The following is a 27,999-nucleotide window of genomic DNA, read 5'->3' on the forward strand; positions in this document are numbered from 1 at the left end:
AAAAGGATGGTAAGAAACTCTTCCTCATCTTTATGATTTCCTGGGCAACCAGCCGGTAGCCGCTGACAGCACCCTGACACCCAGTCTAAAATCACTTGCCACCAAAGTTTAACACTACAATTTGGAAGTCAGTCCCGTGGAGGAAGAGACGAAATATGTTCCATTGGGTTGAATGGTGCTGTTGTAAGGACTGATAGCTTTTGATAATACAGTGGTACCTCTGGTTAAGAACTTAATTCGTTCCGGAGGTCCGTTCTTAACTTGAAACTGTTCTTAACCTAAGGTACCACTTTAGCTAGTGGGGTCTCCCGCTGCTGCTGTGCCACCGCGCGATTTCTGTTCTCATCCTGAAGTTCTTAACCCGAAGTACTACTTCCAGGTTAGCAGAGTCTGAAGCGTCTGCAACCTGAAGCGTTTGTAACCCAAGGTACCACTGTAAATTTGATTGATGGCTGCTATCAAAGTGCAGAAAGGGAGAGCAGCCATTCTAGGTATGGTTCTCTAACCTAAAAGAGCAGAGTTCTCGGTCAGGTTTTGCTTTCGCACCTTTTGTGTTACTCTTCTAGTTCCTGGTTCCTCCAGCCAGGGAGGGCGGGTACAAATAAAAAAATATTATTATTATTATTATTATTATTATTATTATTATTATTTCTCTCTGCCAGGGCAAAGTGCACAACTTCTGCAACACAGATAGAGTCGGCGAAATCCTGAAAGTTTGCATTTCACCAAATTATTTTATTGAAGGGTGAGTCTCACACAAAGTCACCTATTAGTGTGGTGTAGTGGTTAAGAGCGGTGGACTCGTAATCTGGGGAACCGGGTTCGCGTCTCCGCTCCTCCACCTGCAGCTGCTGGGTGACCTTGGGCTAATCACACTTCTCTGAAGTCTCTCAGCCCCACTCACCTCACAGAGTGTTTGTTGTGGGGGAGGAAGGGAAAGAAGAATGTTAGCCACTTTGAGACTCCTTCGGGTAGTGATAAAAGCAGGATATCAAATCCAACCTCCTCCTCCTCCTCCTCCTCCTCTTCTTCTTTCTTCTTCTTCTATTACAGGTCTGGAAGTCCAACACATACTTCCAGCTACAAGCTCACTGTTAGACAGTAGCTACCACTAGGCCTCCCTGCCCACCTCTACTCTCGACTACAGTGTTTAATTCTGGAGGGAGAATAAGGGAGTAAGATGTTGCATTCCTCTGCAAAATATGGCTTGTCTCACTCAGGGCTGGCCCAAGACACTTTGGCACCTGAGGCAAACCACAGAATGTTTTCCCCTCCCTGCCAGGGAAGAAGGGGGAGGGAAAATTTACATCAGGAATAAGTGGTTTTTTTTTGTTTTTTTTTTTTTTTTTGAGATTTACATTGGAACAAAGAGGTGAGTGAAGATCTACATCAGGAACAAGAGGGGGAATCAACTCAACCTTGCTTGGTGGTTGAACTGGGAATCAAAGACCGTGGGGTTGGGGTGGGGAAGGGGGCCAGCTCATAATCGCACCAGGTGGGTGCAGAGCCCAGGAGACCTTAGTGGGCATCGCCTGGCATTTTCTCCCTAGTGATGGGAGGAGACCAGCAGCCCCTCCTATTCGCTGAGAGGCTGCTATGGCGGTGGCATGGCAGGTAGGGAGGCTGCTGAGAAGGCAAAAGGTCCAGCCTCCAAGGAGCAAGCTGCAGCAGTAGACAATGTCTTCCTCGGAGGCCAGATCTGCTGCCCAAAGCAGTTGCCTCACAGGCCCTTGGTCTCACTCCCTTGAAACACCAGGACCCTGGTGTTCACTGAAAGAAAACTACATGAAAATGATGAAAATGATGTATCGGTGGTATTTGATGCCTGTCAAGTTAGCAAAAATGTATAGAACAAGCTCAAATATTTGCTGGAAATGTAAAGAAAAAGAAGGTTCCCTTTATTGTATGTGGTGGACACCTAAAGTAACAAAAATTTCTGGGAGATGATATATAATGAAATGAAAAAAAAAATGTTTAAAATAACTTCTGCTAGAAAACTGGGAGACGATATATAATGAAATGGGGAAAAAAATGTTTAAAATAACTTCTGCTAAAAAAACCAGAAGTTTTTTCATTAGGAATTATAGGTACTGAGGCACCAAAGGACTAGAAAAGATAGTTTATGTATGCAACAACAGCCACAAGGATGCTACTAGCCCAGAGATGGAAGGAAGAGATAACCCCGACGAGAGAAGAATGGCAAACCAAGTTGATGGACTATGCCAAAATGGCGAAATTAACTGGGAAGCTCAGCAATCAAGAAGACAAGAACTTTAAGGAAGAATGGGAAAAGTTCGTAATTTATTTACGAGACCACTGTAAGCAGGTTAAAACATTAGCAGGATTTTAACCACACTTGTAAAGTAATGGAAAGTATGGATAATTTAGAAGGATGAAAAATTTGGATAAGTACTGATTTGCAGTTGTAAATATGATTACTAGGACCCATGGAAGGGATGGGGGGGAAGTCAGGAGATTCAGAGTAATCTCGATATTTGGATTCGGAATTGTTTTCTGTTACATGTTTATACTTTTAATAAAATCAAATAAAAAAATTATATTAAAAAAATAAAGTCACTGGTGGCAAATGTCATAAATCAAAAAGAAAAAAAGAAAAGAAACAAAACACCAGGACATTGGCACCCTGTGGCACCTCTGATCTCCGCTGGCAAGGCTCTGCATACCTGGCTTGCATCAGCTGTGTTTTGTACTGAATGGCCTGTAAGCCCATCTCTCTTGGCTCTATGATTCTAGGATTACTGAGGGGAGGCTGAGGAGGACACAGCTACGGAACCTCACAGTGGCCAATCCATTAACATCATCGCTCCCTTGTGGGGCACTCAGTTTTCCTGGCCATTTGCGTGTGGTCTCATGGAGGTGAGGGTCTCTATTCGGAGAGATTAGCTGTGGCCCTTAGTGCCCAGGTCTAGGTCAGGACTGCTCAGAGCTTCTAGAGTTTGGGAAGCTGAAAGGCGAGGGACGTCACAGTGACTGAGGGACCCTGACCAAAGGGATGCCCCCGAGGAATAGCAAAGGGGCAACTGGCATGAAGAAGAAGGAGTCTTTGGCCTCTGCAGAGCAACATGGGATGGAGCTGGACCGATGGGTGAGTGGCGAGAAAGAGGCAGGGGGGAAGGAGGAGAGCTTGGAGGGTCATTTGGTGGCTGCCTGGAGGAAGGAGATGGAAATGGGGGTGCCAGGAGACACGAAGCTAGCCAGAGCTGTGGAGATGGTGGGCCATGTGGGGACAGGCTGGGAGGACCTAGGTGTGGAGAACTGCAAGACGATGAAGCTCCAGTGCCACGGTCCTTGTGTGTGCCGTGGAGCGTGGTTTTGCTACCAGGCTGAATGGTCCCAATGGAGTTGGGGGCGCCTTCCTTGGGGCAGAGGAGGAAGTCGTGGGGGCCAGCGGGGTTCATAGCGTAGAAGGCATTGGCGCCGTCGGGGATCAGTAGCTCTTGAAGGATAAAGAGAGAGAGAGAGAAAGGGAACATGAGTGATACCAACAATGTTTCCCCCTCCATCCGGGTCCTGTGACCTGGAAACTACAACTAATCCAGAATGCGGCAGCTAGACTGGTGACTGGGAGCGGCCGTCGAGACCATATAACACTGGTCTTGAAAGACCTACATTGGCTCCCAGTACGTTTCCGAGCACAATTCAAAGTGTTGGTGCTGACCTTGAAAGCCCTAAATGGCCTCGGTCCAGCATATCTGAAGGAGCATCTCCACCCCCATCATTCTGCCTGGACACTGAGGTCCAGCACCGAGGGCCTTCTGGCGGTTCCCTCACGGCGAGAAGCCAAGTTACAGGGAACCAGGCAGAGGGCCTTCTCGGTAGTGGCGCCCACCCTGTGGAACGCCCTCCCACCAGATGTCAAAGAGAACAACAACTACCAGACTTTTAGAAGACATCTGAAGGCAGCCCTGTTTAGGAAGCTTTTAATGTTTGATGTATTACAGTATTTTAATATTTTTTTGGAAGCCGCCCAGAGTGGCTGGGGAAGTCCAGCCAGATGGGCAGGGTATAAATAATAAAATTATTATAATATTATTATTATTATTATCCCTCTCCTCACCTTGGCCATCTCCCAACAGCTGCAGGAGCCGGTAGTTGTGCAGTGAGTGCCCTTCCAAGTTGTGCTTCTGCAATGCGCGCTGAACTACAGCCGTGGTCTTATCCTGGCTGGTGATCTGCGGGGGAAAGTCATCCGCTTATGAGCCACAGAAGAGGGCACAGGGGTGGCCCAGCAATGTGGCAACACAACATTGAAGGTGTCCAGAGATGGGCAGGGGAGAATATTAACAAAAGTAGTGAAAACGCCTTCAACCACAGAGCCTAGGGCTTGCCAATCAGAAGGTCGGCGGTTCGAATCCCTGAGATGGGGTGAGCTCTCGTTGTTCAGTCCCTGCTCCTGCCAACCTAGTAGTTCGAAAGCACGTCAAAGTGCAAGTAGATAAATAGGTACAACTCCAGCGGGAAGGTAAACGGCGTTTCCATGCGCTGCTCTGGTTCGTCAGAAGTGGCTTAGTCATGCTGGCCACATGAACCGGAAGCTGTATGCCGGCTCCCTCGGCCAATAAAGCGAGATGAGTGCCGCAACCCCAGAGTCGGTCATGACTGGACCTAACAGTCAGGGGTCCACTTTACCTTTACCTTACCTAATGCTAGCCGAATCAAAAAAGTGTCTAAACCAAGGGTGGGGGGTACGTGTGGCTTTCTCGGCGTTTGTTGGACTCCAACTTGCATGAGGTGGGATGAAGCCGTTTGTCATGGGCCAGGATTTGGCTTCACCTGCTGAGCAGCAGCCTGAAGGAGCAGAAGGCAAAGTGACTCCACATGCTGCTGATCAGCCTTCTTGCTCCTCATGAAAACCAGCTTGGCTCCAGCTTTCTTAAGCATGGTTTCCAGCCTCAGGCAGTTGCTGGAAACAGCATTTGTCGTTCCTGGCCAGATCTTGCTGCTTCTTGTGACCTCGGCTTTCTTGACCCCCGGACCGTCTGTCTACGTGAACTGAGATACTCTTTGTTATGTATTCTGTGTTTGCCTGAGCTTGAGTCTGGATTCTGATCTCCTGTGTTCTGATTCAATACATGATGTCCAATCATAGAACATTTCAGGATTTGGGCCTCTGCCATTGGCCCTTGAACTATGAGTCGTGATTCGCAGCTTGGAAGTTTAGACAGCCAATCACGTTGGGAGTGGGAGTGGCCCAGGCTTTCAGCGATGTATATAAGTAGTTGCTTTGCCCCTGTTTCCCAATTATGTAGTTCAATAAAGGTTCTTGCTGTTATCACTGTGTCCTGCCTTGTGGGAAGCCGCCTACACTTCACTCTTGACCTTAGGACTAGACTGAACTTCTCGGTAGTGGCACCCGCCCTGTGGAACTCTCTCCCACCAGATGTCAAAGAGAAAAAGGACTACAGTGGTACCTCTGGTTAAGTACTTAATTTGTTTCGGAGGTCCGTACTTAACCTGAAACTGTTCTTAACCTGAAGCACCACTTTAGCTAATGGGGCCTCCTGCTGCTGCCGTGCCGCCAGAGCACAGTTTCTGTTCTCATCCTGAAGCAAAGTTCTTAACCTGAAGCACTATTTCTGGGTTAGCGGAGTCTGTAACCTGAAGCATATGTAACCCAAGGTACCACTGTACCATACTTTTAGAAGACATCTGAAGGCGGCCCTGTTTAGGGAAGCTTTTAATGTTTGACAGACTATGGGATTCTAATATTTTGTTGGAAGCTGCCCAGAGTGGCTGGGGAAACCCAGCCAGATGGGCGGGGTATAAATAAATTATTATTGTTGTTATTATTATTATTATTAACCTTGGACTCTGCCTCCAGGCAATTACTCCCCCACCGAGACTCAACTGGTTGGCTGGCTTCTCCCTCCACTGAGCTCTGCCATGGCTGGCAGCACAGGACTATGACACTGTTTGCCTCAGGTGGTGGATCTGACCCTTGCCCTGCCATTGTGTTGCTACCTGCTCCTCTGGGACTTTGCCCATGTTGCTGAAGGAGTGCTGTGGCCCTCACTGTGCAGGGCCTCTATACGCTCCTCCCCTGCCCGGAAATCTTCACCCCCACACGCAGACATGATGCACACCATCCAGTCATGTCCAGATGTTCCTGACAGCTCACGTTCCTTTGTCAACTCACCACAATGCTGCGATAAAGGTTGCCGTTGCCATGGACATCATCCATGCTGACGCGGATGATGCGCGACTCTGTCCCTCGTTGCTTGGAGATGGGAGATGGCGGGGGCTGCTCCAGCGGAAGGCAGGGCCTTAGCTGAGGTACAGACAGATTCTGGTCAGGAGAAGACAACCAAAAAGGGGACCAGGAGATGAATCCGTGAGTTGTGGCTCACCTTCCGCCCCACATTTCCATTACCTCTCTGGCCACCAACACCATCAAAACATCTCGCTCAGAAGTTTCCGCCACTTCACTTGCTGATATGCGCATCGGTGCTAAATTAAAGCTCTGTGGGTTACCAGATGTCATTGGATAACAGCTCCCATCAACCCCGACCTCTAGCTCTGGAGCTAGGGATGATGGGAGTTGTAGTTCAACAACTTTTGGTGACCCAAGGTGAAAGCATGACTGGTCTTCAGGGCTGGCCTATCCAACATCGTTTTATGCGGACACTGAGGTCCAGCACCGAGGGTCTTCTGGCGGTTCCCTCCCTGCGAGAAGTGAGGTTACAGGGAGCCACGCAGAGGGCCTTCTCGGTAGTGGCACCCTCCATGTGGAACACCCACCCACCAGATGTCAAAGAGAACAACAATTACCAGACTTTTAGAAGACATCTGAAGGCAGCCCTGTTTAGGGAAGCTTTTAATGTTTGGTGTATTTTAATATTATTATTTTTTTGGAAGCTGCCCAGAGTGGCTAGGGAAGCCCAGCCAGATGGGCGGGGTATAAATAATAAATTATTATTATTATTATAACAATATCAAAATAAACTCCAATAAACAAGAGGGGAAGACTCAAGAATAGAAGGAGACCTCAGAACACTCCAAGCAGCCTTTGGAAGGCACAGCCCACAGAATGATTCCTGCTACTCCTATCTTCAATGGACAGAAACTATTGGAACAAAAGACATTCGGTGGAAACTAAAGATGCTATACCTGTGGCTGAGGATAATTGTTTGAACCCTTCCAATGGATTTGGGTGGGTCGGGAAGGGAGGGGAAGGAAAAATTGTACGGGAAATTTAAAAATTGGAAGGAGATAATATAATGTATGTAAAAATCCTGAAATAAAAATAAAATAAAATAAATATTCCTGCTACTCCCCAGAGGACGAGGAGACGAGTGGGGGTGATAGGGGACCCTACTGAGGGGAACAGAGGCAGTAGTGTGTGGAGGAAACAGGATGTCATGGGAGGTGTGCTGTCTTCTGGGTTCCCTATCATCTCTCTCTCTCTCTCTCTCTCTCTCTCTCTCTCTCTCTCTCTCTCTCTCTCTCATCTATCTATTAAAATTGTATACAGTGGTGCCTCACAAGACGAAAAGAATCCGTTCCGCGATTCTCTTCGTCTAGCGGTTTTTTCGTCTTGCGAAGCAACCCTATTAGCGGTTTAGCAGATTAGCGCTATTAGCGGTTTAGCGGCTATTAAAGGCTTAGCGGCTAAGCTGCTAAAAGGCTATTAGCGGCTTAGCGGCTTAGAAAAAAAGGGGGGGAGCGGGGGGAAAATTGGAAGACTAGCAAGACGTTTCGTCTTGCGAAGCAAGCCCATAGGGAAAATCGTCTTGCGAAGCAACTCAAAAACGGAAAACCCTTTCGTCTAGCGGGTTTTCCGTCTTGCGAGGCATTCGTCTTGCAGGGCACCACTGTATTGCCCTTCATCCTAAGATCCATAGGGCGGTTCACAGCATAAAAATACAAAATGAACACTCAAAACATACCCAAATCCTCCCCCTCCCCCGCTGACACATTGAAAAGGTATTTATTTACAAAATACATATATCTAGAGATCTGCTCTTCCCAGCTGTCAGAGATGAGAATCTCTCTATGTCTGTTTAGAGTCTAAACACCCCAGAACCAGTCCCGGAAGTGAAGTACTGTACTAATCAGTGGCTCCATCAAGGGCATCTGATGCAATCTTGAATACCTACCAAGTGCCCTGGACATCCCATCTTTTGCAGGAGAGCACAGAGGCCATTTTCGGTGCTGCGCTCTCACTCCCCCCCCCCCCAATAAAACACAACACTTTATCTGAGAGTGACGCATGGGTCATGTGACTTGCCTGGGAGCACATCCCAGAAGATGCACATTCTAGTTTTGGCTCTCAAAAGTTGGGTGGCATGAACTTGCACCAGGATGCATCCCAACATTTTATATTGCTGAAGTGGGGGTGCGGTGGGAGAGTGGGACAGAGACTTCCCTAAATCTTGCCTTTATTGGTCAATCATACCATTTTTTTCAGCCACAGGTGTAAAAAATGACTGGTAAATTATTACAGTCATGCCTCATGTTGCGTCCACTTCAGGTTGCGTGTTTTCATCTTGTGTCCTGTGGCAACCCGGAAGTACTGGAATGGGTTACTTCCGGGTTTTGCTGCTCACGCCTGCGTAGAAGCGCCAAATCGTGCCACTTGTCTGCACAGACACGGTGCTTCGGGTTGTGGGCTTTCCACGTTACAGACGGGCTTCCGGAACAGATCCCATCCGTAACACGAGGTACCACTGTACACCGTTCTTGTATTATAACGATAGCTTTTAATATCTATTCCTTTCACATGTGTTGCTTTGATAGGCTCATTTTTGGCTAGAAATGAAATCAGCCTACCACACCAATTATTATTATTATTATTATTATTATTATTATTATTATTATTATTTATACCCCACTCATCTGGCCGCCCCCGCCCCCAGCCACTCTGGGCGGCTTCCAAAAAAATATTAAAATACTGTAATACATCAAACATTAAAAGCTTCCTAAACAGGGCTGCCTTCAGATGTCTTCTAAAAGTCTGGTAGTTGTTGTTCTCTTTGACATCTGGTGGGAGGGCGTTCCACAGGGCGGGTGCCACTACCGAGAAGGCCCTCTGCCTGGTTCTCTGTAACTTGGCTTCTCGCAGTGAGGGAACCACCAGAAGGCCCTCGGAGCTGGACCTCAGTGTCCGGGCAGAACGATGGGGGTGGCGACACTCCTTCAGCGATGCTGTCTCTTTGCACTCTCTGTGGCAACTGCATTATGAATCCCCAAGAGAATTTGCCTTCTGCTGCTTGCCCCTTGCTCTGCTCCATATTTCACCACCATCTCGGGTGCAACTGGCAGTGACGAAGTGCAGGCCTTTTGGGTGTTGGCACCCAGGCTGTGCACCCAAAGAGACTCTGCTGCTCCCTTTCGAGATGCTCTGTCATGGCTGTTTTATTTTGACAGGCATTTGGTTTATCTTGTTTATTTTCTCCCCTTCTGTTTTATAGCAACATACAGACGTCTGCATTTTATGTTATGCCCTTGTTAGCTGTCTCGGTCACATAACGAGATCTTCTAAGATTGTGAGTTTTTTCAGGGACCGAGAGAACGGGACAGAAATAGTTTTACAAAGAAAAATAAGCTACCTTGCTAGTGGGGAGTCCCTGAGTTGGTGAACAAGGGGTGCTGGATGCATCTTCAGAGGAAAGGCTGCTGCAGGAGCCCAGCGGTGAGATTCTGGGCTTTTCAGGGCTTGGAGAAGAAGCAGAGGCTTCTGAGCCCAGGAGAAGTCTGCAAAGGAAGAGCAGAGGCAGTGACTCAGGTGTGGGAGCATCATTGTCAGGTAGTGGTTAGTGGTGTATCAGACAAGAGCTCCAGGGTCATATTCCTACTTCGCCATGATATTCATTTGGTGACCTTGGGCGAGTCAGCATACCCATGTTAGAATTCCCGCTCCATGATTGCAGTCATGAGATTGTTGTCTATCACATGACGGTTTATGTTTTGACTCCACAAAGTGGGAAGTGACGGAGACAGGATATTTGTGTTACTGTGTTCCGTGAAGGGGGACTATTGTCTTTTTCTCTTTGCTGTCTGATGCTAGAGCGGTGTTGCAATGCTCCGTGTGTGTTTATATGTAAATAAAGTAGATTAGCCAAAATGCTGAGTTGCTGTTATGCAAACTGTGAAGACTCTGCGGATCCCTAAGTGTGCCAATGTCTGTTGGCATCGGTTGCTGTGATGTTTGGGCTGAAGAAAGCTTATGAAGCTCCTGAACGATCGAGGAGGGAGGGAACATGCCAGTCGGGCATGTGTCTCTGCCAGGGTCCTACTCGAGTGTAGGCTGAACTCCTGACAACCCAAGCAGTTTGCCTTGCAAGATTGTTGTAAGGATAAATATGGAAGGAAGGAACCATTTATGCCTCCTACAGAACAAATCTCTCTTTCATCACAAATACACATGACACTGTACTCAGTAATAATATAAATCTTGGGCTTGCATGGACCAGCAGATCTATCCATTGCCCTACACTCACGGTGTGGCCTCAGCCATTGCACTGCCTCTCAACTTGAGTGCTCCGAACTCTTGGGAAAAATCAGGTTGCCAACTTTTATTTCTTTTACTTGGGACTCCTAGGTCATGTGAGCTATGCAGAGAAGGGGAATTGAACAGGCGGTGCTTTCTCCGACAGCATACCCCTCCAACATTCCTCAGATGACAATAGGGACAGTTCTCACTGCCCACAACAGACCATTCTTGACCCCCCATTTTTAGTCATCTCCTCCCCCCCCCCCAAAGCATTTCCTACGAGAAGAAGGGCAAGTGCTATCAACACCACACCAACAGGACACACACCATCTGCTGCGCTGAAAAACCCCTTAATCCCTATTTTATTTTATTCTTTGGAAGATTTACAAAAAGGAAATCTAGGATCAAATCAGAAGTCGGGATGGCTTTCATAATTATGGGACTATCCCTGGAAAACCAGGACACTTGGAAGGTATGCAGCAGTGTACCTGTAGGCCAGGCAAAGATTGGTCTGCCTGACAGCTGTTCTAGATGCAATAACCTTGTCAGAAAAACACATCTACTATGGGGAGGGAGGTGAGTGATCCCTTCCCTTAGGTAAAGCAGCCATTCTTCTAGATCAGGAATGAGGAACCTCAGCCAAGAAGGCTGCCAGGCTGGTTTTTAACCCAAGGGTGGCCCAACTGCAAAAGTGTAATCATGCCAGGGCAGGCGAATTTTCTGAGGCAGACCAGGCCTAGTGGGAGGCAATGCCCAATCTCTCCAGCTTCACTTGCTCTGCCTCAAAAAACAACAACACAGAACGGGGTTCTCCAGGAGGCCGAAGGTCATCGGACAGAAGGGAAGTTTGTCCCAAGCATGGCAGGGTAGGAGCAGGGGGCACGAAGGAAAAAGGAGCAGGGAAGGAGCAGCGGGGCCGGCCCCCCCATGAGGCAGACTGAAGCACCTGCCTCAGGCAGCAGAATCCCATGTGACCCTGGCAAGCGAGGCTTCGGCAGGAGGGAGCACCTTCCCATCTTGCCTTGGGTGGCGAAACGGGATGGGCCGTCCCCAAGGAGCAGCCACAGGAAGTGTGTCCCCTCACGGAACCCGAAGGCTGACTTACGAACTGAAGCGCTTGGTCAGGCTGCGATGCAGCTTCGGCGAGTTGGGACAGGAGTCGGCTGGTGGCTCAATCACACGGGAAATCCGGTAGCTGCAGAGGGAGGAGAGCAGAAGCATGGGCTATATCCACCCAAGCATGGCCTCCCATTCTTCTCTGTTGGTGTGTCTCTGTTCAACTGTCGCTTCTGACACCCTGCTGCCCTGCAATTTCTCAAAAAGGACCTGCTTGGCTCTTTCCCTTGGCATCTGCCTTGTGCCACCCTCACAGTTATGCAGCCTGGTTTGGGGGTCGGACTGCAGGAAGGCCAGAAAAAAAGTTGACTTCCTCTCTTCCCATCCTTTTAGCTTCTCTCAGTCCCACCACCCTCTCAGGCAAGCTTGGTGAGGACATGGGAGAGGGCCTTCTTGGTGGTGGCTGCCTCCAGACAACTCCCTCCCTGGAGAAGCCAGACTGGCTCCCTCCTTGTCGTCCTCCTGTCAGGTGGTGAAGACCTTTGTTCCAACAGGTTGTTGGGAGCTGAGTACCTTTAAGGAAAGGACTGTTGCCATGCTGTTTATAATTGTAATTATTGGTATGTGGGGGGGGGGGTGTTTGTGTGTGTGTGTTCTTCTTTGTTCTTGGTAGTTCTTATTTTTATCTGTAAGCTGCCTTGAGTCCCATCAGGGAAAAAGGCAGGGCATAAATAAATGAATAACAATAAACGAATAATTAGCTGTGTAGCCCACAGTGTGAACTTTGGGGGAATGGATTTAGATGGGAGAGTCTTGCTCTTGAACTTGGGCGCCTAGGGAAGGGAGGACGGGTGCACATTCCCTGTGCACTTTTAGGTATCTGAGAAGTGAAGAGTTGCTATCCCGGTGGGGAAACAGCTTTGCTATAGGACAGTGTTTCCCAACCTTGGGCCTCCAGCTGTTTTTGGACTACAATTCCCATCATCCCTTGCCACTGGTCTTGCTAGTCAGGGATGATGGGAGTTGTAGTTCAAAAACAGCTGGAGGCCCAAGGTTGGGAAACACTGCTATAGGAGATAGGTGACATTCCCTAACCCACTCTGTCACCATGGCATTTTGGAGATACCAGGAGCCAGTGTGGTGCAGTGGTTAGAGTGTCTGACTAGGATGTGGGAGACCAGGGTTCAAATCCCCACTTGGCTATGAAGCTAACCAGTCACTGCCTCTCTGCCTAACCTACCTCTCAGGGTTGCTGTGAGGATTAAAGGAGATAGGGAAGAGCCATGCACATCACCTTGAGCTCCTCAGAGAAAATGGTGAGATATAAATGCAATCAATTAATCATTTAGCTCCCCAAATGAAATCCATAGGACCAAATGGAATCCATGTTAAATACACATGTCTGTCTGTCTGTCTGTCTGTTTGTTTGTTTAGAAAATAAGGCTTCCGGTTCCTGTCTGCTTTAATGGAGAAAGCTCCCATGACAGCGGGAGATTGTTAGCGAAGAAAAAACAAGGAGGGTAATTATCCTTGCAAATTTTCCCCAGGGACAGGGAGGAAAGGCCTTCACCCATGGTTCGTCTTGATACCTGGCTCTCGCCCCGGATGTGGAATGTGGGAGACAGGGAGGCACTGAGTGCAAATTATTAAAGATATCTTCATTGAAAGATTTTACAAACTTGCTCAGAACTGGAAACTTTCTTTTCCAGTAGAAGCAGCTGCACTGCGGCACTGGTCTGGACTGGGAACACAGTGTGTGGGGATGAGAGAGTTAACCCTTCCTTCCTCATAGCATTTCCCCATTAAAAACACACCTCCTCTGCAAAAAGGTGCTATTTACAGTAAACAGCGAATAGTGGACTGGTGGGATGATTTTTAGCAAGGGGGGGGGGGGAAATGGTCCAGGGAGGAAACAATTAACTCGATTTCCACATACAGTGGTCATGATCCAGCAAAGGGTTGCACAAAGTTACTTTTAATTGAATGAAGGAGAAAGTGGTCAACTCCAAGGACACTCGTAATGTGGACTTTGGGCCTTAATTTAAGACGCTCCAATTGAACGCTGAAGTGGTGCAATTGATATCGCTCGTAACTAGAGCCTTTCAACAACAAGAGCCTAGGTTGTATTCACTGCAGGAGTAAGTAGCACTTTGCACAACTGGAACAACTTACGCTTGTGCAACGGGACTCAATCCTCCAGAGCAGATCAGCAAGAGGGAAAGAGGGAAAGTCCTATTGCACAAGCAGTAGTCATTCCGCTCGTGCATTTATTTAGTTGGCTGCCACCCACTATCAACCATTCTCTTCCTTGGCAGAGAACCCAACACCTTTCCCTACCTCTGCTCCTCAGAGAGCTGCTGGTGCTGGTGAAAGGCAAGACGGAAGGATGGGTTTGGGCAAAGATGGTAGTCTTGACATGAATCCTGCAGCTGGCAGATCCAGGAGAGGATCACTGCTTCCTGGGGGGGAAAGACATAGAAGTGAGGTGGGCGGTGGAACCACATTTTGTATTCCTGTGGTTTGAAAGGCAGTGCTCTTCCTCCCAGTTCCACACCCTATCATTCCTCTCCATTCCCAGCTCTGGGCAATGAGCTAAGAGATGCAGAATCCCACCCACACCCCTCCAGCTTTTCCACCTTGGATTTACCTTGCGCCTCTTCTCAAAGTTAATGAGGTTGCTCTGTGGGATTGAAAAATAAGACAGGGATTGTGAGCAACACCAGGAGACACAAACAGCGCTGCAGCTCTGTTTGAACCATCCTACATCAGTGGTTTTCAAACAGGGGTACCCTGGGATGCTTTGAATGATGGTCAGGGGTGCTGTGGGCAGCACTGGACTGTGTCCCTCTTTCCTTCCCTCCTCTGATGCCCTCTTGTGTCTCTGCCTCCCAAAAGCTTGCACAGCTGTTTGTTGCAGCAGCCCTGGCTACGAGCTCCCCAGGCGAATGGTGCCACTGGGGCTGGCCAGGAGGTGCTTCCCAGGCCCCTATGGGGCAGGATGAAGAGGCGCTTCTCTTTGGGGCAGGGGGCACAGCTCAGAGACCAGGGGCAGCAGCAGCAGCTGCCCTGAGGACTCCCAAGGAGAGGGGAGAGGAGGCTGAGGGAACACTCCACAAGGAAGGGTGTTTGAAAAAGCATGAGAGGCTGCCAGCTTTGCAGGCAAGGGGTGGCATAACTGGGCTCCTGAGCACCACAGGGGTGCCGCAGAAAGAACAGAGTTGGTCAAGGGAGCTATGGGCTCAAAAAGGTTGAAACCTCTGCCCCATGTGGCTGCCAGCATTTGAAAAGCCTGAGTGCTTTTTTTTTTTTTTTAAAGGTGCTGATACGCACCATGAAGTTGTTACAGTAAGAGTCACACTTTTAATGGGGGGGAGTGCCAGTACTCCCTTACCCTTAAAGGTAAAGGGACCCCTGACCATTAGGTCCAGTCGTGACCGACTCTGGGGTTGCGGTGCTCATCTCGCTATATTGGCCGAGGGAGCTGGCGTACAGCTTCCGGGTCATGTGGCCAGCATGACTAAGCCACTTCTGGCGAACCAGAGCAGCGCACGGAAACGCCGTTTACCTTACCGCCAGAGTGGTACCTATTTATCTACTTGCACTTTGACGTGCTTTCGAACTGCTAGGTTGGCAGGAGCAGGGACCGAGGAACGGGAGCTCACCCCGTCGTGGGGATTCGAATCGCCGCCCTTCTGATCGGCAAGTTCTAGGCTCTGTGGTTTAACCCACAGCGCCACCCGGATGTTCCCCCCTTACCCTTAAGTACCCCCAGAAAAAAAGTACTGGGAACCCCAAAGGAGGAGACAAAGGCTTCATTCATTGAACAAACTGAGTTATGTGCAGAGGCGGAGCTGTGCACCTGGGGGTGGGGCTAGCCATCTGTGGGGCAGAACTAACCGCCTGCAGGGGCGGAGCTAACCGCCTGCAGGGGCGGAGCTAGCTGCCCACAGGGGCAGGGCAAGCGTCCCAGGGGGGTGCCGCAGGGGAGTGTGTAGAGCGTCTCAGGGGGGCGGCGCAGTGATCTCACCCCCCCAGGGATGACACCTGGGGAGAGCCACCACCCCCCGCACCCCCTTCCTCTGCCAGTGGTTACGTACCCCCGAACCACCCTGAAGGGTTGATCTGAAACACCTGCCCAACCCAAATGGCCAGGGATCAACAGGAAGTCATTTGCCAGAGGATGCTCAGCCGCCCTGAAGAGGACAAGGGATGTTCTCATACCACTTCTTCTTCCCCAAGATGCTCACCTCCACAAAATCTGGTAGTGCTGTGTCCAGCATGATCAGGTCCGTTAAAAAGGTGCCCAGATATGGGATGGTGGGAGCCTGCAACAAAGCACAATGGGACTCATGCCCTCAGCCCTTTGATTGCCCAGTGCACCACCCTCCCTTGGGAAATTAAAACATTTGGTGACACTTCCTTAGCAAGATATGACCATAGCTGTCAACTTACAGATTGGAAAATAAGGGACCAGCAGCCTCGAAAATAAGGGATCAGCAGCCAAAATAAGGGATTTTCCAATCACAGGTATGTTCAACTTCTGAGCCCCTCCGAGCCAAAGGCAGAAAGCCCAGCCAGCAGCCAAACAAAGCCTCAAGCGTTGGTTCCCACAGCGCAGCAACCCGGCAAAGGGGATGCAGCAAGGAAAACCACCGTCACCTCTCCGCTGGGAAGCGCTGAGCAAAGGCGAGTCCCCAGGCAACACAGCCGATTTGATCAGCACAAATCATGCAAGCTCCACCCCCCCAGTCATTCTTAGACTTCTTATTGGGTGAGCAACGCAGCCAAGCAACGCAGTTGGAGCCTCCCTCCTCCCTGGCCGGCAGGGAGGGAGGGAGAGGAGCTGCTTCCTTTGAAACCCGGGAAATTTAAGGGACATCATCAATAAGGGACAGCAGCAGGACACAGCGCTGGGATAAGGGACTTTCCCGCCAAATAAGGGACGGTTGACAGCTATGCATATGACCAATATGCAAATGGTGTCCAGAATGAAGGGAAAGGATGCTGTGGTTTTCACTGTTTGTTGGGTTTCCCTTCTTACTAGCAAGTTCACTGCAAGGGATTTCAAAAGAGGCGGATATGTGCAAATCTCTCTCTCTCTCTCTCTCTCTCTCTCTCTCTCTCTGTGTGTGTGTGTGTATGTGTGTGTGAAAACAAAGCTGAAACAAGATCTCTGTGAAGACTGCTAAATTGGCAGATGTGTGCATTATTAGCTATAATGTAAAAATCTCAAATATTTATAATTGCAGAGGAGAGAATGTTAGGAGCACTTGCAAAACTTTTAGCTGACAACTACTCTTCTAAAAAAAAATCAAAAGAGCACCATATTCTTTTTGGGGGGTCTTTTTTAGGTACTAATTTTAGGGTTAACCCCACTCACTCTGAAACAAAACACAAAGATGGTACAGGATACAGAATTATGATATAGCTCAGTTTGTTAGAGTGTGATGCTGATAATGCCAAGGTTGCAGGTTCGATCCCCATCTGGGACAGCTGCATAGCAGTGAGCTGGACTATAGATGATCCTCAGGGTCCATTCCAACTCTAGTTTTCTAAGAGAAAAGGGAATTCCAAAGGGTAGATGCCGCCACGCTGCAAGACGGATTTCTTGCGGGTGCATAATGAATATTATGTGCCACTCGCAGCACGGCCAGTTCTACAGATCAAAGCAGTCAAGTGGCATATGTGAGAGAAGGTGATTCTCTCTGGTTAAAAGTTTCCCTTTCTCTTTTATCACACTTCTTCAAAGTCATATTTGATGACATGTCATGTGCAGACTTTCATAGAACTGTAAAATCAAGGAATTGTAGATTTGGAAAGGATCCTGAGCACCAGCGTCCTACAATGCAGGAATCTCAACAGGCAGTTCCCGATCCAATTGGAAAGCATACCTTTGACTAATCTTAAGTAGTATTTTCACACAAGAGGGAGAGTGTGGACACCCTGGTGGAAGTAATTATTTGGTGAGAGTTTGGTTTTCAGGATCTAAAGTGTGGGGGAGGTACATTAAACATGTACAGTGGTACCTCGGGCGACATACGCTTCAGGTTACATACGCTTCAGGTTACAGACTCTGCTAACCCAGAAATAGTGCTTCAGGTTAAGAACTTTGCTTCCGGATGAGAATAGAAATCGTGCGGCGGCAGCAGGAGGCCCCGTTAGCTAAAGTGGTGCTTCAGGTTAAGAACAGTTTAAGGTTAAGAACAGACCTCCGGAACAAATTAAGTACTTAACCTGAGGTACCACTGTATTTCTTACTTCCCCTCTATGTATATTTTGTGGGATGTGATCCATGAGAGGCAGTCAAGTACAACACTCCTTGTAATGCTAGAGAAGACATGCAAGGGAATGTTTGGTCCAGCCAGTCGCAACTTCCTGTTCCTCCTGGCTGGAGCATCCTTCCTTTTGCATGTGATAGAAGGTGGGCGTGACCTAACCTGTCCAGGTAACAAAAGGATTAGTCACACAGCACACCTCTTTTTTTCTTCTTTTTTTTACTTCCTTCTTCATTTGACCAGCTTCTAGCTAGGACTGCTCTGCGAGCTCTCAGCTAGCAGAAGCACTGGGATTATTCCCCCATATGGGGTAGATCCACATGTACATATTTGTAACTAAGTCTGCCTTCAGGAATCCAACTGTGAACTGGTTTGAGAAAACTTCTTTTATTGACTTTGAATAAGATTGTGGCGTCTTTATTCTTTAAAGAGGGATTCAAGGGAAATTACCAGGAACATACAATTCAGTCTGAGACAGACTGAATTGTGTAATAGTGAGAGGCTCACACGAGCCTGCAACCAGCTATCTGCTGTGCATATAAAAAAGGGGGAATGTAACTCTGCTACATAAAGGAACTTGCTAGTGCAAGTTAGGAAGGATATCAATAAACAATATAGCCTCTCCTGCCACCCTGAACATTCCCACATATTTCCCTCGGAGGGGATGGACGGCTGGCTGGGGAGGGGGCAGGTTGGCTCTCACCACTACCCTGGTCTGATGCTTCACCTTCGGAGATGCCCCAGCTGGGGGTTGGGTGCTGTTCCATCCATCACTGGAGCTCTGTATACCTCCTTCCTGTGAGAGACACAGAGAAAGGCTGCAGGATAAACTCAGCTGATGTCCAATGTACCAACTGTACAGAACTGACCCTCCTAACAGGGGCTAATCTAAGAACTCAAAGGCTTCGGGGCATTTCAGCAGGTGCCTCTCATTGCTGCAGCACCGGAACCAAAAAAGGTTGCACCCAAAGCAATTGTAGCTTACAGTGAACAGAGAATAACACTTTTTCCTGCTCCAAACATGGTGACTTAATGCCCCTGGGTAACACTTAACACAACATGGCAACTATCCTCAAGTCAAGCGGTGGAGCAAGCCAATTGGGCGCCTGGGGTGGCGCGCGTGCCCTGTGCCTGGGGGCGGGGCCAGCAGCCTATGGGGGCACCACAGGGCCTCTGAGGAGTCTACCTGCCTCCTTCCACTCAGCCACCCTACAGCTGAGGAGAAGGCAACGGGCGGACTGCTTGGGGAAGCAGGAAGCCTGCGGGCGCTCAAGCCAGTGCATCACTCCCAGGAGAGACATGTAGCTCGGGTGCGCTGCAGGCCCCGTGGTGAGTGCTGCCCACCATTTTGTCACCCCCCTCAGTGGGGACACCCAGGGTGGACCGCACCCACCACATCCCCTTTGATACGCCCCTGCTCAAGTCCCCACCCCACTTCAGAGACATCACAAATACTTTTTTTGGGGGGGGGACCTTGGCCCCAAGGAGTTGGCTCCTATGCCCTGGGCTATTGAACCCTCTCCTGATCCTGACAACACTGGACAATACATTACAGTTATACCTTGGGTTACAGACACCTCAGGTTGCATTTTTTCAGGTTATGGACCCGCCGAAACCTGGAAGTACTGGAACGAGTTACTTCCGGGTTTCGATGGTTATGCATGCGCAGAAGCACCGAATTGCAACCCATGTGTGTGCAGAAGCGGTGCTGCGGGTTGCGAACGTGCCTCCTGCACGGATCACGTTTGCAACCCGAGCATCCATTGTACAACTTTCTGGGCACATTATCGTGCATAAAAAGACACACAACACACACACACACACAACGTTGCTCTCCTCTTCCTCTCAAACGACGCAGTTCTGCTACCTGCAGCAAGATTTCTCGGCACTTCAAGTAATTGTTGTCTTCGGAGAAGATCTGCGAGAGCTTTCGGAAGGAGCCCCTGGTGTCCCTGGGAGAGAAGTCACGCTCAGTTTATGCAGCTCCCTGGCACAGGGGTCAGTGCAAGAGGCCACAGCCAGTCCAAGCTGTTTTGCAGCCTGAGGCCAAGGGCAAAGACAGTGGCACACACACACCTCCAGAAGCTTGACTGGAAGCTGAATCTTCTTCTAGCAGTGGCTGCAAGAGAGCATCCTTCGTGGTGGAAAGAGGGCAGCAGGCTAGCAGGCCTTTCAAATTTCAGCGGCGCCCTGTGCAAGGCTAAAATGTGACACTCCCGCCTCTTGTCTCCTGTTTTGCATGTGTACTATGTCATAGTTGTGATGCCCTGCGGTGCCCCCCCCCCCCTTAGCTTGGGGCCTGAGTGGGGGAACCGGTCACGCTGCCCTAAATCTGCCCCTACAAACTAGCACAGGGCAGGCTGTGTGGCACAAAAAGCTCTGTCCTCCGAGAGAGAAGAAAATTTGTAGGACTCCAGAAAAACAGCTGGCCTTGGGCAGCCATTTCATTCTGCTTAATTTTCCAAGCATGGGCTTGTGTCAACTGAAACCACCGAGACTGGCAGGAGCTCATCTCTCTCTGTTTATTTAGATTACATTGGTACCTTGGTTTACAACCATAATCTCTTCCTGAGGTCTATTTGTAAACCAAAACAGGTTGTAACCCAAGGTGCGCTTTCGCCAATGGGACCTCCCCAAAAAATTTGTTTGTAATCCCCCCCCCAAAAAAATGGGTTGTAATCCAAAATTAAGGTTGCAAACCGGGACACGCACTTCCAAATTTGACGTGTTTGTAATCCAAAATGTGTGCAAACCAAGACATATGCAAACCAAGGTACCACTGTAGTTTCTTTTATCTTGCTGTATTATGTAAAAGCTTTCGTAAAAATCTTGTTTGAAAAGAAAAAGACTGTCAGGAGCTCTCTGGGGTCGCAGGCAAAACTCTTCCCCAGTCCTGCTTGGGGACGATCCTTGAACCTGCCAGAGCCCTGTGGTTTTTCTCCAAAGAGAAGCAAGTGGACCCCATTAAAGGTAAAGGGACCCCTGACCATTAGGTCCAGTCATGGCAGACTCTGGGGTTGTGACGCTCATCTTGCTTTACTGGCCGAGGGAGCCGGCGTACAGCTTCCGGGTCATGTGGCCAGCATGACTAAGCTGCTTCTGGCGAACCAGAGCAGCACACGGAAACGCCGTTTACCTTCCCGCGGGAGCGGTACCTATTTATCTACTTGTACTTCGTGCTTTCGAACTGCTAGATTGGCAGGAGCAGGGACTGAGCAACAGGGGCTCACCCTGTTGCGGGGATTCGAACCGCCAACCTTCTGATCGGCAAGTCCTAGGCTCTGTGGTTTAACCCACAGCGCCACCCGCGTCCCTTGTTTGTTTTAAAAAAGGGCTATGTAAGGTATCTAACTGTTGAAGATGCAGCAGGGATAATGCTTCTCTAAAACATGTTTTTTTCATTGTCCTATATTGAAAGATTTTGGGCAGAAGGTAACTGAAACCATCAACAGAACTGTACGGAACAACCTTACATTTACAGAGCCAAATATCCTCTTGAATAATATACCCAGCACATGGAACCTTACAAAAGGACAATATGAGTGGACTCTCTGTGCCCTTATCACAACAAAAAGACTGATACTGATGAACTGGAAAAATAAAAATGTGGCTCCCTTCTATGACTGGATTAAAGACTTATACAAACTCGCAACATATGAACAAACTGCATATAAATGCAGACTTGCCATGGACAAATTCAATGATATCTGGAATCCATTCTTACAAATACTGTAATAGGTTAAGATCTGGTGAAGTACAATACAGTGGTACCTCGGGTTACATACGCTTCAGGTTACAGACTCTGCTAACCCAGAAATAGTGCTTCAGGTTAAGAACTTTGCTTCTGGATGAGAACAGAAATAGTGCGGCGGCAGCAGGAGGCCCCATTAGCTAAAGTGGTGCTTCAGGTTAAGAATAGTTTCAGGTTAAGAATGGACCTATGGAACAAATTAAGTACTTAACCCGAGGTACCACTGTAACGACCTTGTAAAATATACAATTTTGGGGTTCTCCGCCTTTATTTCCCCTTCTGCATGGGTTTTGTTTCTCTTTTTCCTTTTCTCTCTTTTATTTACGTCTCGCCAGTTTAGTGCACATATAATGATGTACTCTTTGAGCTTTCCATAAAGATGGTTAAAGGGGGAAAAGCGCCACACTTTTAACCAGGGCTTTTCTTCTAGGGGAAAATGGCGCCACCGAAAACCTCACCTGTGTACAGCAGCCCAAGTCCGCTTCAGTCGGTAGATGGAGTTAGACTGCAGGGCAGAGAGGATGGCATGCAGCGAGGAGAAATTCCGGAGGGCCCGACATCGCTGGAGGGCAGGCGTACCATTTGGGGAATTGGGAGTGGGGAAAGGACAAATATTTCAGTAAGAAAGGGATAGGATTTAACGCCAGCGATTGGATTGAGTAAAGATTTATCTGCAAACAGGAGCTGCATTTTGAGTATGGCTGCAAGTTTTTGATTCATTTGGTTGATAATCAAACCATTTTTGACATATGGACTGTGACTCAAGAGAAAACACGGCCATTGTGCAGGCTATTACCACAATACAGAAGAAAGAAGCCCTTATCTTCTAACAATAGCTGGCAGTTTTTATTTAGTAAAAGAGAGTCAAATAATCTTGCACTTGTCAGTATCTCAACCCTCAACCCCCACAGTACTGAGGTTTTGATAAGGTACACATGCATTTACATTCAATTAAACTGACAGATCAGTTAGAAGGCAGATGATAATTAAACATTCTTCAAATCAATTAGCGTTCCTCACTTTAATGCCACTTGCTTTGGCTATATTTTGATATATCATCTTAAGTTTACATTGTCAGCATGTCTGTTACTTTTGCAATGAAAAGCTGAGGGGGTCTGTGCCTTTGGATTGTGCAGCTATTATGTAGACCCATTTTTGTAATATTCACAAATTGTGGAGAACCAGTGAGCTGGCTGGAGGTACAATCCCATATGTTGGTTTGTGTGCTGCCAGGAATACAGTGGTACCTTGGTTCTCAAATGCCTTGGTACTCAAACAACTTGGAACCCAAACACTGCAAACCAGGAAGTAAGTGTTCCGGTTTGGGATTTTTTTTCCAGAAGCTGAACGTGCTTCATTTTGAGTGCCACACTTCCATTTTGAGTGTTACGCAGAGGTCTGTCTGTTTTTGCTATTTATTTTGCGTTTTAGTTTTTGCAGCTCTTTGCTTTTCTTTTTGAGACCGTGTGGAACCCAGTTCAGCTACTGATTGATTGATTGATTGATTGATTGATTGACTGATTGATTGTGTGACTGCAGTACATTGTTTACTGCTTTCATTTTATGGATCAATGGTCTCATTAGATTGTAAAATTCATGTTAAATTGCTGTGTTAGGGATTGTTTTTGAAAGTCTGGAACGGATTAATCCATTTTGCATTACTTTCTATGGGAAAGCGCACCTTAGTTTTGGAACACTTTGGATTTGGAACGGACTTCTGGAACGGATTAAGCTTGGGAACCAAGGTACCACTGTAGTGGCAGGGCTAAGGAAACAAAGAAAACGAAGCCAGCTAGCTCACTGGACACAGAAACTCTTACCTGGGCAATGTCGATCCATTTCTCTAGCAGGTGTGCCCGCTGGGGAAATCGCAGAGTCAGGTCTCCCAGTACAGATGCAATGACACAGCTAGTGACTGCATTGAACTGGGCCACAGTGGCTCGGACGCTGGGAGCCACGTGCTGATTCTCCTTCTTGTCTCGCTGTGACCACACACAGCCCAGGCAGTGGAAGGGCCGCACTGCTCGGAAGAGTTCCTGGGGAACGAGAATGAGAGGGAGGATGAGAGAGAAAACCACCCCAAGGCCACTCAGTGCAACCACTGCAGAAGTAGGGTAGGACTTTGGATCTTGGATCTTGGATCAGGTCTCCAAGATTCAAAATCAACTCTCTGCCATTGAACCATAAACAATATACAGGGTAAAAGGTAAAGGTAAATGACCCCTGGATGGTTAAGTCCAGCCAAAGGCAACTATGGAGTTGCGGTGCTCATCTCGCTTTCAGGCCGAGGGAGCTGGCGTTTGTCCACAGACAGCTTGATTTAAATTGGATTCTTAAAATAAAATGCTTCTGGAGGAAAAATCTTTCTAAAGATTTTTAAGATTTTTTCTAAAGATTTTTAATCTTTCTAAAGATTCTATTTAAGTTACATTATAGTCCAAAGGCTATTCATCAAGAAATAAAGATTTGTTTTACGTTTTTCATGCATGCTAAAACTCAGTCTAAGGTTTTTAATTGTTTAACCACATCAGTTAACAAACATGGATACTTACGCTATAATGTTATTGTTTTAGTTAAATAAATAGTTCAAATTGTTATTAAGGAAATGATTATATTTCTCCTTCCAATAAAATACAGCAGAAAAGTTGTCCAAATATAAACAGTTAACTTACTAAACCTCACAATAATTTCAAAAGCATCTGTCTATGTATTTCTAATAGTATAACCAAATCAGTAATTTTTGATATAACTGTAACAACTATTCTGAAAATTTATTATTCAAAAAATGAAACCTTCATCCGATTGTATATATTAAGATTATACAGTGGTACCTCTGGTTGCGAACGAGATCTGTTCTGGAGGCCCATTCGCAACATGAAAAGAGCGCAACCCACAGCGGCGCATCTGCGTACGCACAGGTTGCGATTCGCTGCTTCTGCGCATGTGGCAAAACCTGGAAGTAACTCTTTCCGGTAACTTCCGGGTTGCCTCAGGACGTAACTTGAAGCAGACGTAACGAGGTATGACTGTACCAGCAAGAATGAGTCTTTCCATAAAAAAATGATTTAAATCAACTCTTAATGTCTAGTGATTTAAATCGTGATTTAAATTGATTTGATTTAAATCAAAGCCACCCTGGCTGGAAATAAAACTTAAGAGCGCGAGAGCCACACCACTCCCCCCATTAATGCTGTTTTCTTCTTCCCAAAGCTATTTGCCATCCCTGACCCCTCTTACTCACTGCATCCATCAGGGTCAGCTGTTCAGCTACTTCATCCACGGAGAAGGACAGGAGGGCTGGTGTATCCTCGCAGTCACCTGTTCCAGCTGCTTCTCCGATCACCTGTGGCAGCCCCATCCCTGTGGGTTCACCTCCTGCTGGGCAATGAGAGAAGGGCCACCTGAGTGAGTGTGCGCAAGCCCAACCCTGATGAAGGAAGAAGAGGGCCACACACTTGTGTGCATGGAGGTCCTTTCACTGGTCCAAGAAATGTGCATTCCCCCAGGATCTCCTAAAACGTTATGCAGAATTCAGGGACAACTCACAGGTCATGTGCTAGCTTTGCATCCTCTGAGCGCTGAGCCCCAGAATTGCAAGAGAGCCTTAGGTGCCCCTCGGGGCCCCTAAAGAGATCATCCCCTTGCCAGGTGACTGCTTGACTTGCTTCTACAATCAAACCCGTACCAGAAAGTCCATCACTGACAGATCTCAAAACCTGCAGCAAAATCTTATGCGGCTTACGAAACATCCCTCCCCTCCCGAAAAAGTCTATAAATACCACATCATCAAGGGGAGGCATGACCCAGTACATGCAGAAAATTCTGACGACGACAACAGCAATAACTATTATTATGCTTGGCAGGGGGTTGGACTCGATGGCCCTTGTGGTCTATTCCAACTCTATGATTCTATGATTCTATTATTTTATTTATATGCCACTCATCTGACTGTGTTGCCCCAGCAACTCGGGGCAACTCTCAACAAATTATTGAAAACACAATAAAACATCTTCTGTTGCTCAGAAGATATAAAACCTGTTAGGATATTTCCGTTCCACCTTAAAAGGGAGCAGGCTGTGAGTCACAGAGTCTGCGTATTTCCTGTCACAGGATGTTTATGTTTGCTATTGCTTTCGTTTTCTCTGTCTGTGCCTGAACACGCTAGCAGGCGGTCATGGTTTTCTTTGTTCTGACCAACCTGGAATAAACTTGTAAATATGCTCTCCTGCTGTGCATCTTTTGCTGTGTGGATTCTGCTGAAAGAGTGTGCACCAGCCTAGGAATGTGGCAATCTATTTCTAAGGCTTCGTGTCGCTAATTGCTGATACTGCGTGACTGCGTGACTACGGGAGGTCGATGGATCGTCCGGCAGCCGGCTTGGGGACTCAGATGGACGTTATCTCCCTGGCAGTATCCCAACAACCCAACGGGGCAAACTATCCTAAGGAAACTGACAATCTTTGGAGCCTCTCTCTTGGGCATGGGTAGGCAAACTAAGGCCCAGGGGCCAGATCCAGCCCAATTGCCTTCTAAATCTGGCCCGCGAATGGTCCAGGAATCAGCATGTTTTTACACGAGTAGAATGTGTGCTTTTATTTAAAATGCATCTCTAGGTTATTTGTGGGGCATAGGAATTGGTTCATTCCCCCCCTCCAAAATATAGTCCGGCCCCCCACAAGGTCTGAGGGACAGTGGACCGGCCCCCTGCTGAAAAAGTTTGCTGACCCCTGCTCTTGGGGATGCAAAATTCCATTGGCGGCAAAAGTCGTGGCAAAATTTGCAGCCTGGTGCCTTCACCCTTCCCTTGTTCTCACCAATTTTCTTCAGCATGCAGCCAGAATTGCCTTCTTCATCTAGAAAAACAGGGAATGGTGGCAGAGCCATAGCTTCTCCAAATGAGTTAATCCAGCAAGAAAAACACTAAACTAGAGACCTCCCCTCTCCCCTTCCCTGCCTAACCCTTGTGCCTTTCTGGTAAAATAAAAGCCAACACATTGTTATTCTGTGATTACTCCAGGAATAACTAGGCTGCCTCCAAACTTATTGTTAACATACGTATTGTGCAGAAGGGGGTGGTGGAATTCTGAGACTCTCCGCTTCAGGCTGCAGGAAAAAGGCGTATTTTTGAATGTTCCCCAATGTAAAAATAGCCTCTCTGCATGTGATACACTAGCACATCAGAGACACAATTCTCGTTTGCAACATGCAGGGAGCTTTTTATGCGAGGAAGCATTCATCATCATCATCATCATCATCAACCTTTTATTCGACCATCAGTCAGAAAAAAGTACATTTGTCAATACACAGTTAAAACATCCAGGAAGATTTTAGAACTTAGCCAACACTAAAATGGGCTAAACAGATAGCCCCATATCAATACAGTCAATTATAGTCTTGCGACGCTTAAAAGCTAAAAAAGGAAATTTGGCCACCGAGGAAGGTATAGCTCTAGTGACATTATTCAGCAAGTGTAAAACCTGGTTTTCTCCGGGTAGGAAGCTAAATTGACATAGGAGTGGCTCTATAAAATTTTGTCTAAACTCTGCATAAGAAGGGCAAGTCAAGAGAATGTGTTCGGTGGACTCAACCACACCCATGGCACAATGACAGGTTCTCTGGGCGTATGGTACTCCCCTGTACCTTCCCCACAATATCGCAGAGTCAAGGACATTTAATCTAGCCACTGTAAGTAGTCTGCGGTATTCCACATAGTGGATTTCTGCAAGGCAGGGGGCTGGTATGGTCCGATAAATCTGGTCCCCTAGGAACATCCCTGGTTTTACCTGGGCTATGTCCTCTTGTCTGGCAATGTCACTCAGTCTCCGGGAGATCACAGCTCTAGCTTGATTGTACGTCATAGACTCAAAGTAAAGGTGAGACAATCCGCAGGATTGAACCTCGTTAATGACCTCCCTTTCCCACGATGATTGGAAATCGTCCCTCAATATCAAGGGGGCAATACCCACTGGTTTAAAACAAAGCTTGAGCGATAGCCAGAGCTTCGTCTTCAAGGCCACATACCGTAGAGCTTGCCAGCCGACCTCTAATCTCATAACCGCACCCGCTACCGAGGGGGGAATCCTAAGGATGGCTCTAAGGAATCGCGTTTGGATAGAATCCAGTTGAGGAAGCATTCAAAAATAGGACAGCACGCTTCCTACCTCTGTGTCATGGCCCCAGGGCAGGAGAAATCCCTACCTTCTGCCTCAGCAGCACCTGCCCTCCTGCGCTCCTCCTTGTCGTCTTTGTGGGACTGCCACAGCCCCTCTGCCAGAGCACACACTGGGGAGTCGCGAGCAGACTGGTGCAGGAAGCTCAAGGTTCTCTGCAGGTTGGGATGGTGGGGGGGCTCCCAGAAATCCCCAGGGTGATGCTGCAGCCAGAGTTCCAATACGTGCAGCACTGCCCTGCAGCCGGAAGGGAAACAGAGTCAGGCCCCAGCCATACACAAACACACGTACATA

General features: G+C 47.9%; 1 protein-coding gene across 9 annotated transcripts in view; it reads right to left on the minus strand.

Annotated features, from left to right (window-relative positions):
* Window positions 1-2,272: 2,272 nt before the first annotated feature.
* The window catches only part of RGL3 (ral guanine nucleotide dissociation stimulator like 3), a 33,825-nt gene continuing 8,098 nt past the window's right edge, over window positions 2,273-27,999 (minus strand). For 2 of the 9 annotated variants that reach the window (XM_028712530.2, XM_028712538.2), the window contains exons 4-17: window positions 27,734-27,942; window positions 24,777-24,913; window positions 23,356-23,571; window positions 21,994-22,097; window positions 19,652-19,736; window positions 18,512-18,580; window positions 15,757-15,834; window positions 14,157-14,189; window positions 13,847-13,968; window positions 11,559-11,648; window positions 9,570-9,714; window positions 6,158-6,307; window positions 4,079-4,193; window positions 2,273-3,457 (exon numbers count right to left, since the gene is read on the minus strand). In XM_028712530.2, coding sequence (XP_028568363.2) covers window positions 2,901-3,457; window positions 4,079-4,193; window positions 6,158-6,307; window positions 9,570-9,714; window positions 11,559-11,648; window positions 13,847-13,968; window positions 14,157-14,189; window positions 15,757-15,834; window positions 18,512-18,580; window positions 19,652-19,736; window positions 21,994-22,097; window positions 23,356-23,571; window positions 24,777-24,913; window positions 27,734-27,942 — 2,110 coding nt within the window. In that variant the 3' untranslated portion in view covers window positions 2,273-2,900. The remainder of the gene's footprint in view (window positions 3,458-4,078; window positions 4,194-6,157; window positions 6,308-9,569; window positions 9,715-11,558; window positions 11,649-13,846; window positions 13,969-14,156; window positions 14,190-15,756; window positions 15,835-18,511; window positions 18,581-19,651; window positions 19,737-21,993; window positions 22,098-23,355; window positions 23,572-24,776; window positions 24,914-27,733; window positions 27,943-27,999) is intronic. The other 7 variants (XM_028712533.2, XM_028712535.2, XM_028712531.2 and 4 more) reach the window with 7 other exon arrangements.

Source organism: Podarcis muralis, chromosome 17, assembly GCF_964188315.1.
Source record: "Podarcis muralis chromosome 17, rPodMur119.hap1.1, whole genome shotgun sequence".
Lineage (NCBI taxonomy): Eukaryota > Metazoa > Chordata > Lepidosauria > Squamata > Lacertidae > Podarcis > Podarcis muralis.